The sequence below is a fragment of the Dromiciops gliroides genome, chromosome 2, assembly GCF_019393635.1.
Source record: "Dromiciops gliroides isolate mDroGli1 chromosome 2, mDroGli1.pri, whole genome shotgun sequence".
Classification (NCBI taxonomy): domain Eukaryota; kingdom Metazoa; phylum Chordata; class Mammalia; order Microbiotheria; family Microbiotheriidae; genus Dromiciops; species Dromiciops gliroides.
This window is the reverse complement of record NC_057862.1, coordinates 490,857,706-490,874,402: the sequence shown is the minus strand read 5'-3', so window position 1 is coordinate 490,874,402 and position 16,697 is coordinate 490,857,706. Positions and strand designations below refer to the sequence as shown.

The window sequence follows — 16,697 nt, the reverse complement described above, 5'->3', positions numbered from 1 at the left end:
CAACATTCTGATCTACTCTTAGAATGACTAGCAGAAAAGACGCAATGCTGGTTCAGCCAAATCAACTGCATGACATTTTGCTATGATGATTCAATTTGACTCAGAAATATTTTAACTACTCTGTGTAAAACCTGGTCTCTGTTAGCTAAAGGAGGAAAATGTCTCCCAGAGAGCATTCAGTTATTTCTTAAGCTCCCCAAACGAAGGAATTACTGTTTAAAATTTGAACACCTTCCAAGTCTTCTGGAATCAGTAAGACCTGAATTCAAATCTGGACTCAGACACTTACTAGCTGTTTATGTGACTCTGGGTAAGTTACTTTACCTCTGCTTGCTTCAGTTTCCTTAAATTAGTTAGAGGATAATAATAGCACTATCTTTCAGGATTGTCATGAGAATCAAATGAAATAATATTTGTAAAACGTCTAACCAAATGCCTTGCACACTAGTATGTGCTTTGTAAATGCTTATTCCTTCTCTTCCTCTAGTCTGTTTACCATCTTGCTTTTATGCCATTATATAGCCCTTAGAACACTTTTTGTCATCATATTAATTTTGACATATTTTAAAGTTATATGAGGGGAATTAAGAAGAGTTTAGCAAGTATTCTCTCACTACCACCCACTCTTTATCTTCTAATCAGGGGCTTCTTATAACTTTTTCCACTTGTGACCCCTTTTTGCCCATGAAATTTATTACATGACCCCAGGTATATAGGGTATATAAAATAGGTATACATAACCTTTTACTGTTGCCAAATGTTTTTACGACCCCCAGATTCAGTTATGTGACCCCATATGGGGTCACAACCACAGTTTAAGAGCTTTGTTCTAGACATTATTATAGGAAAGGATGAAAGGAACCCAACTGATATTTTCTTCTTGCTTCCATGTTTCCATCAGTGTCACCATCTCTGAAGTCAAGTCTTTGTCTCTTTTAAACAGTCTCACCATCAATGATGTGGTTTTTTATATAGTAGTAGTGATGATGATGATGATATAGAATTATATATTACATATATGTGTGTGTGTATATATATATATATAATAGCTTTGAGTGACTGTTAAAAACAATAAAGAATATCCAAATGATATTTGTAAATACAATAAGTAAACAGATTGTTTCTAGGAAGTACTTCTCTTGGCTATTTGTAAATCTGATTCATTTTTTTAAGTTATCCCAAGGCTACTCAACCATTCTTTAATATTATATAGTAGTATATATGTATATATACATTACATATACATATATTACCAGTTAATAATGGGTTTTAGATGTTTATGGATTTGAAACTATTCACTGAAGTCCTGTGTGATACTTTATCATCCTATGGAAATGGCCCTGGGGGCTCAAAGTCAGCAGAGGATAATTTATTATTTTTCTTCTTCTTCTTCTTCTTTTTTTTTTTTTTTGTGGGGCAATAAGGGTTAAGTGACTTGCCCAGGGTTAGCACAGCTAGTGAGTGTCAAGTGGCTGAGGCTGGATTTGAACTCAGGTCCTTCCTGATTCCAGGGCCTGTGCTTTATCCACTGCGCCACCTAGCTGGCCCTGGAAGATAATTTCTAAGAGGTCCTATTAGGCTAGAAAAAAATTTAAATACAAATCCAGTTTATGTGTATATGTATCTTGTACAGCCTGTCACAGTTCAGAGTAGCCCATCAGATTGTCTGCTAGATAAGTAGAGTTAAGTTTATTTAGACCCTAAGATAACATACAGTATGATATAGAGGATGGTGATCTGTGTCAATGGGGGATTCTCATACCAATCAAATCACGGATCTTTGGAAATTTCAAAAATGCAGATTTCAAATATGGGTGAATGATAGTATCAATTAGAAATGGTATTTCCTTCTTCATCCTTTCAATTGATAACTTTTCTTCAGATTTTACTGAAAAAATTAAGACCTTTCTCTAAGAACTCCCTCTTTTCCCCTCTTTATCTCACATCACCGAGATGTCATCTACAACACTCTTCTTTTACCCCATCTCACATGATGAGGTGGCCCTTCTCTATCCTGCTGCTATACACAGGTATTCCTATTCCATCCCATCTCCTCTAAGAGATTGCCCCTCTAATATCCCCATTCTCTAATTTATCTTTAATCTCTGTTTACTGGTTACTTTTCTGCTGTCTATAAGCATGCCCATGCCTCCCTCATGCTCACAAAACCATTTGATACATCCATGTCCACTGTCATCCCCATATCTTTCCTTCCCTTTGTAAAACTTGCCCTGCTTCTCTGTATTCTTCATATTGTTTTGTACAAGACAATAATATTCCATTGTATTCATGTTCCATAGCTTATTTGGCTATTCTCTAATTGCCCAGCATCTTTGTTCTTTACTACCACAAAAGTATTGTTATAAATGTTATGGTATGTTTGAAGCCTTTCACTGAATCATTCATTTCTTTGTGATGGATACCAATAGTAAGAATCTCTGGGCCAAAAAGAATGGGCATTTTTAGTCACTTTCCTTTTTTTGGGGGGGGGGGCAGGCAATGGGGGTTAAGGTGACTTGCCCAGGCTCACACATGCTAGTAAGTGGCAAGTGTCTGCGGCCGGATTTGAACTCAGGGACTCCTGAATCCAGGGCCGGTGCTCTAACCACTGTGCCATTCTAGCTGCCCCCCCTTAGTCATTTTCTTAACGTAATTCTAAGTTCTTTCCAGAATGGATGCACTGGTTCACAATTTCAACAACAATAATAGTATGATTTCTCTTTTTTGATGTCTTTTGCTCAGTTTGCTGAGTATGAGGTTACACGTCAGAGTCCTTTTGATTTTAATGTCTTTTATAATCAGTCAGTAAAACATTAAGTGCCCACTATGTGCCAGGCACTGTGCTAAGCAGAGGATGCAAAAAGAGGCAAAAGACAATTTTTCGTGGTTGTTTGTAGTTTGTAATTCTCTAGAGAATTGTTTGTTTATAACTTTTATGATTGTTTTTATTCTGAACTTAAACAGTAGTCAGTAGTCTTTAAACATTTATTAAGCAGCTCCTATGTGCCAGACAATTGTGTTAAGCACCAGGGATACAAAAAGATGGCAAAAGACAGTCTCTGCCCTCAAGGAGCTCACAATTTTTTTTTTAAGTATTTTATTATTTTCCAGTTACATGTAAAGTAGTTTTCAACATTTGTTTTCATAGGATTTTAGTTCCAAATTTCTCTCCCACCCCCCCTTCCCTCCCCCCTCCCCAGACAGAACGCAATATGATATAGGTTACATATGTACAATTACATTAAACATATTTCTGCATTAGTCATTATGTGAAAGAAGAATCAGAGCACAAGGGAAAAACCTCAAAAAGAAAAAAAAAAACAGCCAAAAGTAGAAACACTATGATTCAATCTACATTTAGAATCCACAGTTCTTTTTTCTGGATGCGAAGAACATTTTTATCATGAATTCTTTGAATTGTTTTGGATCATTGCACTGCTGAGAAAGCTAAGTCTATCACAGTTGATCATCACACAATGTTGCTGTTACTGTGTACAATGTTCTCCTGGTCCTGCTCATCTCACTCAGCATCAGTTCATGGCAAGTCTCCTTCCAGGTTTCTCTGAAAATCCTACTTGCTCATTGTTTCTTACAGCACAATAGTATTCCATTACATTCAAATACCACAGCTTATTTAGCCATTCCCCAATTGATGGGTATCCCCTCAATTTCCAATTCTTTGCCACCGCAAAGAGAGCTGCTGTAAATACTTTTGTACATGTGGCTCCTTTTCCCTCTTCTATGATCTCTTTGGGATATAGACCTAGCAGTGGTACCACTGGGTCAAAGGGTATGTACAGTCCCATAGCCCTTTGGGCCTAGTTCCAAATTGCTCTCCAGAATGGTTGGATCAGTTCACAATTCCACCAACAATGCATTAGTGTTCCAATTTTCCACAGCTTCTCCAACTTTTATTATTTTTCTTTTTTGTCATGTTAGCCAATCTGATAGGTGTGAGGTGGTACCTCAAGAATTGTTTTAATTTGCAATTCTCTAATCAGTAGTGATTTAGAGCTTTTTTTTCATGTGGCAATGGATAGCTTTGATTTCCTCATCAGAAAATTGCCTGTTCATATCCTTTGGCCATTTCTCAATTGGGGAATGACTTACTTTCTTATAAATTTGATTTAATTCCCTATATGTTTTAGAAATGAGGCATTTATCAGAAATACTGGCTGTAAAAATTGTTTCCCAGCTTCCTGCCTCCATTATAATTTTGGCTGCATTGCTTCTGTTTGTACAAAAACTTTTTATTTAAATGTAATCAAAGTCATCCATCTTGCATTTAATAATATTCTCTATATCTTGTTTGGACATAAATTGTTTTCCTCTCCATAGATCTGAGAGGTAAACTACTCTTTTGTCTCCTAATTTTCCTATGGTATTACCCTTTATGTCTAAGTCTTGTACCCATTTTGACCTTATTTTGGTGTAAGATGTTGGTCTATGCCTAGTTTCTGCCTTACTATCTTCCAGTTTCCCCAGCAGTTTTTGTCAAATACTGAGTTTCTATCCCAGAAGCTGGAGTCTTTGAGTTTATTAAACAGTAGATTACTACAGTCATTTACTACTGTGTTTCCTGTGCCTAACCTATTCCACTGATCCACCACTCTATTTCTTTAGCCAGTACCAAATAGTTTTTGATGACTGTTGCTTTATAGTATAGCTTCAAATTTGGTGACAGCGTAGCCCACCTTCCTGTGCATTTTTTTTCATTAGTTCCCTTGATATTCTTGACTTTTTGTTCTTCCAGATGAGATTTTGTTTATTATTTTTTCTAACTCTATAAAATAATTTTTAGGTAGTCTGATCAGTATGGCACTGATAAGTATATTTATGTAGGTAAAGGACCTCACAATCTTATTGGTAATGACAACCTCTGTTTTGCTTATTTAACTTCCTTTGTGTACTAGGTGGTCCATTGAATAGAATACTGAATTTGGAATCAGGTAGAGCTGAGTTCCATTCAGGCCTCAGACACTTAATAACTGTTTGACCATAGGCAAGTCATTCAGCCTCTGTTTCCTCATCTGTAAAATGTAGATGATAATAGCACCTACTTTTAGGGTTGTCCTGAAGAGAAAGTGAGAAAATAATTGTAGTAATTTAATCAATGAACATTTATTAAGCACCTAATATGTGCCAGACACTGTGCTAAGTGCTAAGATTACAAAACAAAAACCATCCTTGCTCTCAAGGAGCTTACAACCTAAAGGAGGTATTGCTCTGTGCCCAGCTTTTACTATTATACTTTCCAGTTTTCCCAACATTTGGGGGGGGGGGGAAGGGCAGGCCAGTAAGGATTAAATGACTTGCCCAGGGTCACATAGCTAGTGTCAAGTGTCTGAGGCTAGATTTGAACTCAGGTCCTCCTGAATCCAGGGCCAATGCTTTATCCACTGTATGACCTAGCTGCGCCCCCCCCCAACAATTTTTACCAAATAATTCTTATTCCAAAATCTTAAGTCTTTGCACCTGTCAAATACAAGGTTATTATGTTTATTTGCTGCTGTATATTGTATGTCTACTCTATTCCATTGATCTACCTTTCTGTTTCTTAGCCAGTACCAGATAGTTTTAATAATTACTACCTTACAATATAGTTTAAGCTCTGGTACTGCTAAAGCTCCTTCCTTTACATTTTTCCATTATTTCCTTTGATATTCTTGACTTTTTGTTCTTCCAAATGAATTTTATTTTTTCTAATTAAGTAAAATAATTTTAGTTATTTAATTGGGATGGCATTGAATATATAAATTAATTTAGGTAAAATTGCCATTTCTATTATATTGGCCCAACCTATCTACGAACAATTCCTATTTCTCCAATTATTTAAATCTGATTTTATTTGTATAAAAAGGCTTATTTTATAATTTTATTTATGTAGTTCCTGGTTTTGTTTTGGCAGGTATACTCCCAGGTATTTTATACTGTCTAGAGTTATTTTAAATGAGGTATCTTTTACTATCTCTTCTTGCAGAGTTTTGTTTGTGATATATAGGAATGCTGATGATTTATGTGGATTTACTTTATATCCTGCTACTTTGCTAAAATTATTGTTTCAACTAACTTTTTAGTTGAGAATTTAGGCTTTTCCAAGTATATCACCATATCATCTACAAATTCTGTGTTCTGATTTCCTTCTATTTCTTTTTCTTGTCTAATTGATTTACACCTGATCTTACTAGGAAGGCTTCTGGTTTATCCTCATTACAAATAATGCTTGCTGTGGGTTTAGGTCAATGTTCTTTATCAATTTATACCAATATTTTCAAGTGTTTTTAATGGATTCTAAAATGTTTATAGCAGCTTCCTTTGTGGTAGCAAGAAATGGAAATTGTAGGATGCCTATCAATTGGGGAATGGCAGAACAACTTGTGGTATATGATTGTGCTGAAATATTACTGTGCTATGAGAAATGATGACTCAGTGATCTTAGAAGAACAAGGAAAGAAATAATGAAATAATGAAGAGAAAAATGAACAGAACCAAAAGAACATTGTATACAGTAATGGGAATATTGTTTTAAGAATGACTTGGAGTGAATAAGTTAGTTTATTAGAAATACACAAATTAACAATATAGGACATGTGAAGAAAGATGCTATCTGCATCCACAGAAAGAAATGATAACTAGAAATACGTATAGAATAATTTTATATATACACACACATATATACCTATTTGTGTCTAATGGTAATCATCTCTAGGGCAGGGATTAGGAGGGAAGGGAAGAAAAAAGAAGAAAAAAATTTAAATGATAATTTTGTCGTGTATTTGAAAGGAATAGCAAGTTGTGCATAGTAGATTTGCAGTTTCGTGTGCATTCATCTTTTTATTGTACTATGCTGTAGAAACGCTTATTTTATTCTATAAATTAAAACTAAAATAAATGTTTAATAAATACAAAAAGCAAGATTATATACAGGATAAATAGTAAATGAATAATGGAGGAAAGACCCTAGAATTAAGAGGGACTAGGAAAGGCTTCCAGTAGAAGGTGGAGTTGTAAGTTGGACCTTAAAGCAATTAGTGTAATGCCTGGCACATAGTAAGTACTATATTAGTTAGCTATTAGCCTTGAAGACATTAAAGTTCTGATGGAACAATTGGTTTTTTTTCCCCTCTTTTTAGAATGTTAGCACTATGTAGTCCAGTAGCTCCTTCTAACTGATCAGATAAACTCACTTTTCTAGGTTTCTCTTGACTCTTGTGTTTGTATTTCAAAGTTCCTTCCCAATTTCATCAGAAATACTTGAAAGTCCTCCTTTCCATTAAAGGGCTGTTTTTCCTCCTATAGGGTTATACTCAACTTGCAGCATAGGTTATTCTTTATTGTAATTCCCTATTTTTTACCTTTTGGAATATTGTATCCATGATCAACCTCAGATAAAGTAGAAACTGTCAGCCTTGTGTGATCTTAATTGTGTGGTTCCTTCAAACCTGAACTGCTTCTTTCTGGATTGTTTTTTTCCTCTCATTTCTTTGATGTGGAAACTCTGGGTTTTACCTATAATATTATCTGGGACTTTTTTTTTCCAGGAGGTAATTGATGGATTCTTTCAATCCTACTTTGTCCTCTTGTTCTGATAGAACTGAGAAGTTTTCATTCATGATTTCTATGATTTCTTTTTTTTAAAAAACGGTCTATATTTAGTTTTCAGGGAATTCAAGTGCTTCTTTAAAATCTTATGTTAAAAAAGTCAGTTGTCTTTTATGTCAAATATCTTACATTTTCTTTTTTGTTTCAGTCTGTTGATTTTGTTATATTTCTTGCTGTTTCATGGAGTCATTGATTTCTGTTTGATCTGTTCTAGGTTTTACATTTCTTGGGTAAAATTTACCATTTTCTTTTCTAAGCTACATATCTACTTCTAATTCTTTCCTCCAAACCTTATATTTCATTTCTGTCTTTTGTTTCATTTCCTCTATGTTTGTTCATGTGGAAAACCCATTTTTTTCTGTTGACTCTATGCTTGCAGGTCTTACTGCTCAGAAAAATTTATTTGGCAATATTTTTTTATCGCTATGGTATTTTCTGTGATTTACTTATCTCTCAACTTTAGTTCATGAATTAGAGCTTTTTTGCTCCCCATCTCCTTCTTTCCCTCCCTATGATTTTTAGGTAAGGTCTCATCCTGGGCAACTTGTATTCTTGTAATGATCTCTTCCTCCCTGAGTTCACCTGTCTTCTCCGCCAGTCTAAGGTTCAGAGTGCTAGATCTTTGGGATCATCTCTAGCATCTGAGGAAAGAGTGTTAAGGACCTCAGAGCCCCTGGTCCTGGACTTTCTCAGTCTTTGCACTGGCCACCACCTCGATGGTCAACACTGTGCTGCCAATCCCCAGGGTTTCCAAAGTCCCTGCCCTGGAATTTTTTGACTACCCTAGGGCTTTCTCAAGAAACCCTTCCACTCTGTTGCCTCTCTAGACACAGAGTCTTATTGCAGGCTACAAGTTTCTTTCTGTAGTTAACCTGTTCCTTACTTTGCTTGAGACTGTCCCATGACTTTTTTTTTCCTTCAGTGCTAAGATGAAAAATATCACTGCAGTTTCTCATTTGTTTTCTTGTTCATCATTCAGACTGGTACAAACTTGAGGGTTTTGCTGAAAGAGGAGGTATGTGGGAACTGAGCAGCTTGTTTCCCATTCATGAAAGTCTGGTCCATATCCTTTTATCTTTTGTCACATATCCTAAAGTTTGAAAAACTAAATTGCAAAAATGAAGTGTCTTTACCTTGAATATCTCCGTTTTTATTTTAGTCTTGGCCTGTCTATGAAGATATATATGAAAAAATGATTGAACTTGCAAAATTTTTGGACTTGCCTCGTTTTCCAGATATAACAGAGAATTGTTTTCTCCATCCAGATACATTGTGTATGAAGTACCTGATGGAAGCCAATTTACCTGGTAAGTAGACTATATATCAATAGGTATATAATTATATCTATATAATGTGTGTACAGTTTCATGTGAGTGTGTTTGGGAAATGTTTTTATGTTTATATAATACATATTAGACTGATAGTAGAATATTATGATAGAAAATCTGAGGCCATTTGTTGTTGTCACCAATAGAGTACAAGAATAATAGAATATAATTGAAAGAATGTAGCATACTTGAGAGCAGGAACTGATTTTGACTTTGTGTCCCAAGCATGTATCACCTAGATAGGTGTTTAGCAAATGCTTTTTAAAAATTGATTTATCAGACTACTATGACAGCTCTGTCTTGACTACCAAACAAATGTACATATGTGTAGCTTTGGATAAGAAAGGAATTATTCTAGAAACTAAGTGGTTCCAAGAAGGGTTATAGGATTTTCAGCTTAATGAAAAGTTAGCATCTCTGTTAGTAACAATCACTATTAGATGTCAGATTAGATATTAACTGTTTTTTGGTACTATACTTTTTACAGTTGAGGGAACTGTTTAGATGTCTGGGAATTGTCTACTCTGTCAAAACAAAGTGAATCCATAAAAAATTAGTTGTAAGAAAATGAATATATATTTATTTTAAAAATTTTAAAAGATTTCTTTGCCACAGTAAAGTATTTGTTTTTCACTGGACTTATGATTTCATTGGTGTATGTAGAACTCCCAATAAAGAAACTCCCTCTACTAATGCACGTCCCATAGCTGCTCTGCCACTTGTCCTCTAAATGTTAGTGAGAAGTTAGTGATTTGCCCAATGTCAGAGCTAGTACTTGTAAGGTGGGTCTTGAACCTGGGTAGTTCTGACTCCAAGGCCCTGCGTCTTGACACTCTGTTACCCTGATTTTCAGTACAACATTACTGATTGGATGTGGTTATAAAGAAGGCCAGTCTGAATGAATAGTTTGAATTAGAGAATCTTTGAAAAGAAATTTAGTGTTATTTCAACTACATGTAAAAATTAGGGACACATGAAGAGAAGCTGTTCTTTTGGAGATTTGCTTCACTAAACAGGTAAACTTTAAATTAGGAATCTGATTGTATTATACAACCTAATATTTTTAAAGCACCTAAAATAGTTTGTTCTAAAAAGATTTTAAAATTATATTCTCATTTGTACTATCAATTTATTTGGCAAAACTTTTTTTCACATCTTTTGGAAGGAAAATGTTAGCTCAGAACTATTTCAATTTATTTTACCACAAAAAATATTCTTTGACAAGGTAGTCTTTTTCTACCCTATTTTGCTTTTAATTTTTAATCATTTGAATTTAGGCTTAAGTTCCTGAGTTCACAGAATTCAAGAACTGGAAGGGATCTTAACAGTTTATCCAACCCATACATAAAAGCAGTCCTCATTATAATAAGGCTTGGGACGAGTGGTTTCCAGACTTTTCTTGAGCACCTCTGAGGAGGAATTTCTCAATTCATCTCCTACTTTTGGACATATCTGATAGTTAGCAAGTTCTACCTTATATCTAAACTAAATTTACCTCTTTGCAACATCTACCCATAGCACTTAGTTCTTTCCTCTGGGGTCAACTAGAACAAGTCTTACACCTCCTCCACAATGATAATCATGTGTCTGCTCTTTCTACTGTATTTCTTTAGAAGATATATGATCACCAGGAGTAAAGGTAAATTCTCTCCAGATAATTGAGTCAATTATTAGAACATTTGTGATATGTGAAGTTTTCAAACATAAGCATCACCTTTTCTTCAGTTACATGTTTATTAGATAAGAAAAAATAAAATATTCCAAAACTGATTTAATGATAATAATAATTAGCCATAGCTATTTAAGGTTTGCAAAGCACTTTACAATTATCTCATTTCATTTTAACAACAGCCCTGATAGATACTTGCTATTATTCCTATTTTAGAGATGAGGAATTAAGGCAGAAGGAGATTGTGACCTCCCCAGGACTACAAGCTAATGTGTCAGAGGTCAGATTTTAATCCAGATCTTCCTGATTCCAAGTCCAGTGCTCTCTCTACTAGCTGCTTGAAATTCATATTTGCCAATTTCTCTTTCCACCAGAAGATGGAGAATAAAGTCTAGTGTAACAAGAATAACACTTAACTCCTTGAATTCATTGTAGTGAAATACACAGCATAAAACAATTCTCATTAGACATAGCTTAAAATATACTAAGTTATAGGTAACCTAGTTGGAATCTGCTGATATAATCAGTTCCTGAAATTCTTGCTAAACTGGAAGTGTGAGAAATTCAGGAGATTTATACTTGTGAGAAAATACAAATATGGTAACCATACTGATGCAATAGTAATTTCAAAGATGTGAAGGTTTGTTTTTTTAATAGGAGCAAATAAATCAGACAAATTGGCCATATTAAGCTAAGTGACAGTAAAATAAGTACTTCATACATTTTTCTTGATCATACATAGACCTTGGTGGCTGGTCTAATGTTTTGTTATTTGGAAGATCAGATTTCTGCACTTGTGAGATTATCAGTAGTCTTTTGTTTAAATTATTTTGTTCTTTGATTTTCTTTCAAAGAATAGAGGTTTAAAAGCCTTCTTTCATTGGAGGCAACAGAGCCTTGAGCTCTGTTGTAAGGGAGGTTTTGGACATCAGAAAAAATAACTGAGACATTCTTCCACTGGTAAATTCATAATTTTATAACAGTCTTCCATCTGAGACACCAGTTTCTGTGGTGGGAATGAGAGTGGACAGGATGGTCAGTTTGACTCACTTGGCTAGTTTAATGGTCCTTACTTGCCCATTTCCTGTTTCATGCTGAGTCAAGAGCTGTAGAATGGGAGAGAGATCACCACTGTCAGCTAGTGTTTAATAGGTGCTCTGTGATCTGGTCTCGAAAAGTGGGCTGCCTGTTGGATCTTAGGGGAACTCACTTGACCTTTCTGGCCTTCACATTTCTCAGCTATAAAAAGAAGGGGTTGAATTGGATAATTTCTAAGGTCCAAAGATATGATCCCAGAAGAAAATATAGTCCCTGACTATTAAAGTTGATATTCTTTGATACTGATCAAAGGTGGCATAACTACGATATACATTATTACATTGCATTACAGAGGTATGAAGACCAAAGTATGTCTTCCCTCTCACTTTCTATTTACTATCAGTGCCACGTCTTCCTCATCTCTCTCCACTATCTTTTTTCCTCCTCTGTATTTCTTCTGTTGGAGAATCAAGAAATTGCAATGACAGGTAGTAATAATACAGTTCTAACTTACAAATTGCCCAAGAGGAAGCTGAATGCTTCCCTGCAGGCTGATGCAAATAATATGCAAATTTAGGAAATCTCTTTGAAAACCTTTCTTAGAATATAAATGAAAATTATCTTGATGGTTAAAAGCAAAGTTGAAACACCTGAGTTTTTCTATATAATAGATATTTTTTATATCTAAGTTTTATGTTGGAATATCTTAAAGCAAATTTCAAGTTTTCTCAGATAAACATCTTCCAGTTAGTTTGAAACTAATATTTCCGCTTTTTGTTAGTGAAAATTTTTACTAATGAATGATTATGGTTTTTTCATTTAGAATGACACAAAGCATGATTAGGTTTCACAATGTATGATAAAGACAAGAAGTGCTTTAATAGATCACAACAAAAAGAGATATGCAATAAAAGTTTTTATTCTCATGCCAACAGTGTGATGCTACAGATCTTAATATGTCCAGTGTAGCTAGATGTAAAAGTCAAATTAACAAACATTTATTAAGTGCCTATTATGTACCAGGCATTGTGCTAAGCACAATGAATACAAAGAAAAGGCAAAAAACCAGTCCATGCTCTTAAGGAGCAGAGAGTCTAATGGGGAAGACAACATAAAAATAACGTTGAAAAAGAGATAAACAGAACAAATTGTAGCTAATCTTGGAAGGTACTGTGTATTAAGGGGGAATCAGTGCTCTTGTGTTCCCTGGACTTGTTTTTAAAAAATATTTTGATGATGTAAGAATATCCTTATACAAATGTTCTCGTTAAATTTGTTTAGAAAATGAAATATATAACAATGAATTTTAATAAATTAGCCAGTTTTTTGTTAAAAATAACTTTGGAGGAGGTGTTACTTTATTTTTCCTGAAATATGTCATAAAATGCCATTTTTCTTAAATGTTTATAAGTGTATCTCAATACATTCATAATATACAATGGAAAGTTCACGTTTTAGGACAATTCCATTTATATTTTTCTATTTTATTCTTCTATAGATGAAATGCATAGCCTGACTTGTCAAGTGACCAGAATGACTGGCCTAGGAGAAGTGACTTTCCTGACATTTGATCCAATAACTGAAAAGAGAAGGATAGTTAAATATGATGTTCAGGCTGTGGCTATCATTGTCGTGGTGCTGAAACTACTCTTTTTATTGAATGACAATGTAGAATGGTAAATATGTGGTTTATGTATTAATTCGATGGGGAGTAACACTTTATAATGGTGATTATATTGAGTAAACTAAAGTAATAACATTGTTATTGACTTTCCTAGTTATTTGGAGTGAAGAAATTTATATTAAATTTTTTACATTGGAAAGTCTTAATTGTCATAAAACAACAGCCGTAACTGTTGTTCATACTAGTACATTTATTTTTCAGTTATTTTCTAAATATTTACTTTGACTCACTAAATGGTTTAGAGTGTATTAGATTCTTGGCGTTACTTGTTAGATATTTATATTAGGACCATATTTATTTTGATAGTATATATATATATATTCTTTTTAAGATTGGCTTGAGAGAGCAAGATTTTTAGTGCTGCTCTCCCTCCTCTTCCCCTCTGGGCCAGTTGTGGTTGACAGAATTTATAGCATCTAAACAGATCAAATGATTAATTTCCCCCCCCAAAATGTGGCTTCAATTAGTTATGTGTTAAGTAGAAGAATTCAGATTGTGATTGTTTTCAAATGAGTTGATAATTTTCTTATTATTATTTGCAGGTCCCTTTCTAACCTTGCTCAAGAAAATAATGAAAACCATCATGAAGGTACTTGAATGTCTTTATCAGTATTATTCACTATGAAAACTAATTTCTAAATTGTGCCCCTTCCAAATTGTGCTTTATGTTTATAGGCCCTTTGAGTTTATGCTTAAAGCATATCTCGAGTTTTCATATTTTATCTGGGGTTAGTGGTATTCTCAATACCAAAATGCCTAGGAAAATGTTTCTGATATTTATGCCCCTAGACTGAGGCCTAGTAGTTTCATGTTGATAAAGTAGATTAAGACCAGATAGTGGTGGAACTGGCAAAGGAATATGCACTTTCCTTAGGGCAACAGGAACTCACCAAAGATTTTTGAGCAGAGGAATAACTGGTATGAAGAATTAGAGGTGAAGGAGGTGTTAGAAGGATTATTGAAAGGCTATTGCAATAATCTTAGCATGTGATAATATAGTAATAATAACTCTTTAAGAAGAGTGATGGCAGTGGAAATAGAGAATCGAGGGCAGATGTGAAAGTTGTAATGGTAAACCTAGTAGGTCTTCATGATGTTAGCTCCTGTGGATCTTCTATAGCATTCCTTGGGGAACAGGCAGCTGCTTCTAAGAGACTCCACCTGCCTCCTCTTCAGGAAGAGCAAAGCTCCAAGTAAATATATATAATTGTCTTTTTCCTCTCCATCCAGTTCTGTCATATTTTTCTACCCATCATCATCTTTCCAACATAGTTATTTCTCGTGTGCTACTTTATATCCTTTTTTTTTCCCATTAAAGCGGCTTTGCACGTTTTGTTTTGTTTTAAAGGAGTTTTTTTTAGACCCATATAATTTGGATTATGGAGCCCTCTTCACCTCAGCAGGGAGACCAGCCCACAACTTGGAACATAAACATCAGTTATTTGGCTATGGCAGAAAATAAAATGTTAAACTTTCAGTAAAAGTCACTGAAGTAATCACCCTCTTTTCTATACTAATTGAGATTCTCAGCCTTGTTTTTTGAACTGCTTGTGTATTTATACCTAACCCCCTATCCTTTACAGCCTTTTATCACCTTTTAGCCACTTAATGACCAAACCTAATTTTCATTTCCATTCTCTCAACAATTCTGTAGCCATGTATCCAACTTCACCTCCCTACTGATCTGTTTGTTTTACCAATTTCTTTTTTAACTTACCACGTTACTTAGCAAAATAGATGCTTACCATTTCTTACCTCTCTTGTCTTCCAAGCCACTTTATTCTTTACCTTCTTCATAAGTCCTGTTCTTGGGGCAGCTAGGTGGCGCAGTGGATAGAGCACCAGCCCTGGAGTCAGGAGTACCTGAGTTCAAATCTGGCCTCAGACACTTAACACTTACTAGCTGTGTGACCCTTGGCAAGTCACTTAACCCCAATTGCCTCAATTAAAAAAAAAAAGTCCTATTCTTTAGGCCCCTTCTTCTCTTTTGATTCAAGTTGTTCTCTTTCAGTTTATATTTAAGTTCTCCCCAATTTTTCTCCCTCACTTTCAAATCTCTGACTTTCTTGACAAGTATAAATTCTTTGAAATCACCTTCACAATTTCTTTCTCTTTATATAGCTCCAGTTCTTATTTTCTCTCCTGAAGAAGAATCTGGACCTGAAGGTTATTTTCCTGCCCTTTTTTTCAAATTTCTCTTCTCAAATTCAGCTTGAGCCTCTTGGCTAGAGTCTAAACCCTTCCCAATCACCTTCACAATTTCCTTCCTATTCTTTTTGAGTCTTCTACTCCATCAGAAGCTTGAAACTAATAATAATAACAATAATAATAAAATAACATTAAACAACAACAGGTATCTATGTTCTCTTCTCTGGTCTTACGAACCACAAGTCCACATTGGATTAATTGATGGTTAACGTAGAGTAATTTAACAAATGGTTTTATAAGAAAGGAAAAATACTATCTTAACTAGAGTCCCATAATAACTCATTCAAGCTATTGCTCAGCTTTCCTTAGTTTTCATTTCATCTCTAACTTTCTCTTCTTCTCTGTCACAGTCCAGTTTTTTCCCCTTCCCCATGCTTCCTTGGCTTCCACCTGTGAGTAGGAAAACAATGAGGCCATATAGTAATATGTTTGTCTCTGCTCCCCTCACACTGGCAGTGAGTATTGGTTGCCTTCTGATGTAGTTTCTTGTCATTAGGATCTTTGAAGATGTTGTATGGGATTAGAAAAAAGATTCGATGGAGAGAGGGCAGTGTTACATAATGGAAAGAGGATCAGATACAGAAGCCTAGAATCACACCTTTGTGGTTATAATCAGATGCATAGGCTTGAGATGTCCATGGCATCACTAGGCAAGTCACTGAATACCTCAACTTCAATGAGTATACTTTTACTTCCAGATTCATAAGGGTTTGGTGGAGATTAAATAATACTGGCAAGTTAGTAATTCAGCTAAGTATGGAATTAGTGGTTCTATATGTTTACCACGATTTATTATTAAAATGCTTAAAAACAAGGAAATGAGCAAGATGATCCTTTGGTTCATTCTGTCTCTAAATTTATGATTCCTTAATTCTATTATCAATAAATAAAGCATCATTTGGGTCATGTATATTATTCCAGGTTTTATATGGTTAATTATTAAATTTCTTTTCTTTCAGGTAAACCCTGTTTTGACTTCAGAAAGTGGTATCAGATTATGAAGAAAATAATTGATGAAAAACAGCAAAAACAAGAGGAATTCAGAGCAAAGTACATTATTTTTTACTACTCAAATTTGAATCATTTACTGTATTCCTAAACCACTTAGATATTCCCAAATCATCCTAGATACTTAGAAACTGAAGTATAATGAATTTTCAGGTTTCAC

The 16,697-nt window shown here is 34.6% G+C and overlaps 1 protein-coding gene across 1 annotated transcript in view; it reads left to right on the top strand.

The window, feature by feature from the left end:
- The window catches only part of TAF1B (TATA-box binding protein associated factor, RNA polymerase I subunit B), an 87,706-nt gene that overhangs the window by 57,501 nt on the left and 13,508 nt on the right, over window positions 1-16,697 (top strand). Inside the window, exons 9-12 of the mRNA XM_043988885.1 lie at window positions 8,762-8,909; window positions 13,136-13,313; window positions 13,864-13,910; window positions 16,489-16,579. Of these exons, the coding sequence (XP_043844820.1) occupies window positions 8,762-8,909; window positions 13,136-13,313; window positions 13,864-13,910; window positions 16,489-16,579 (464 nt within the window). The remainder of the gene's footprint in view (window positions 1-8,761; window positions 8,910-13,135; window positions 13,314-13,863; window positions 13,911-16,488; window positions 16,580-16,697) is intronic.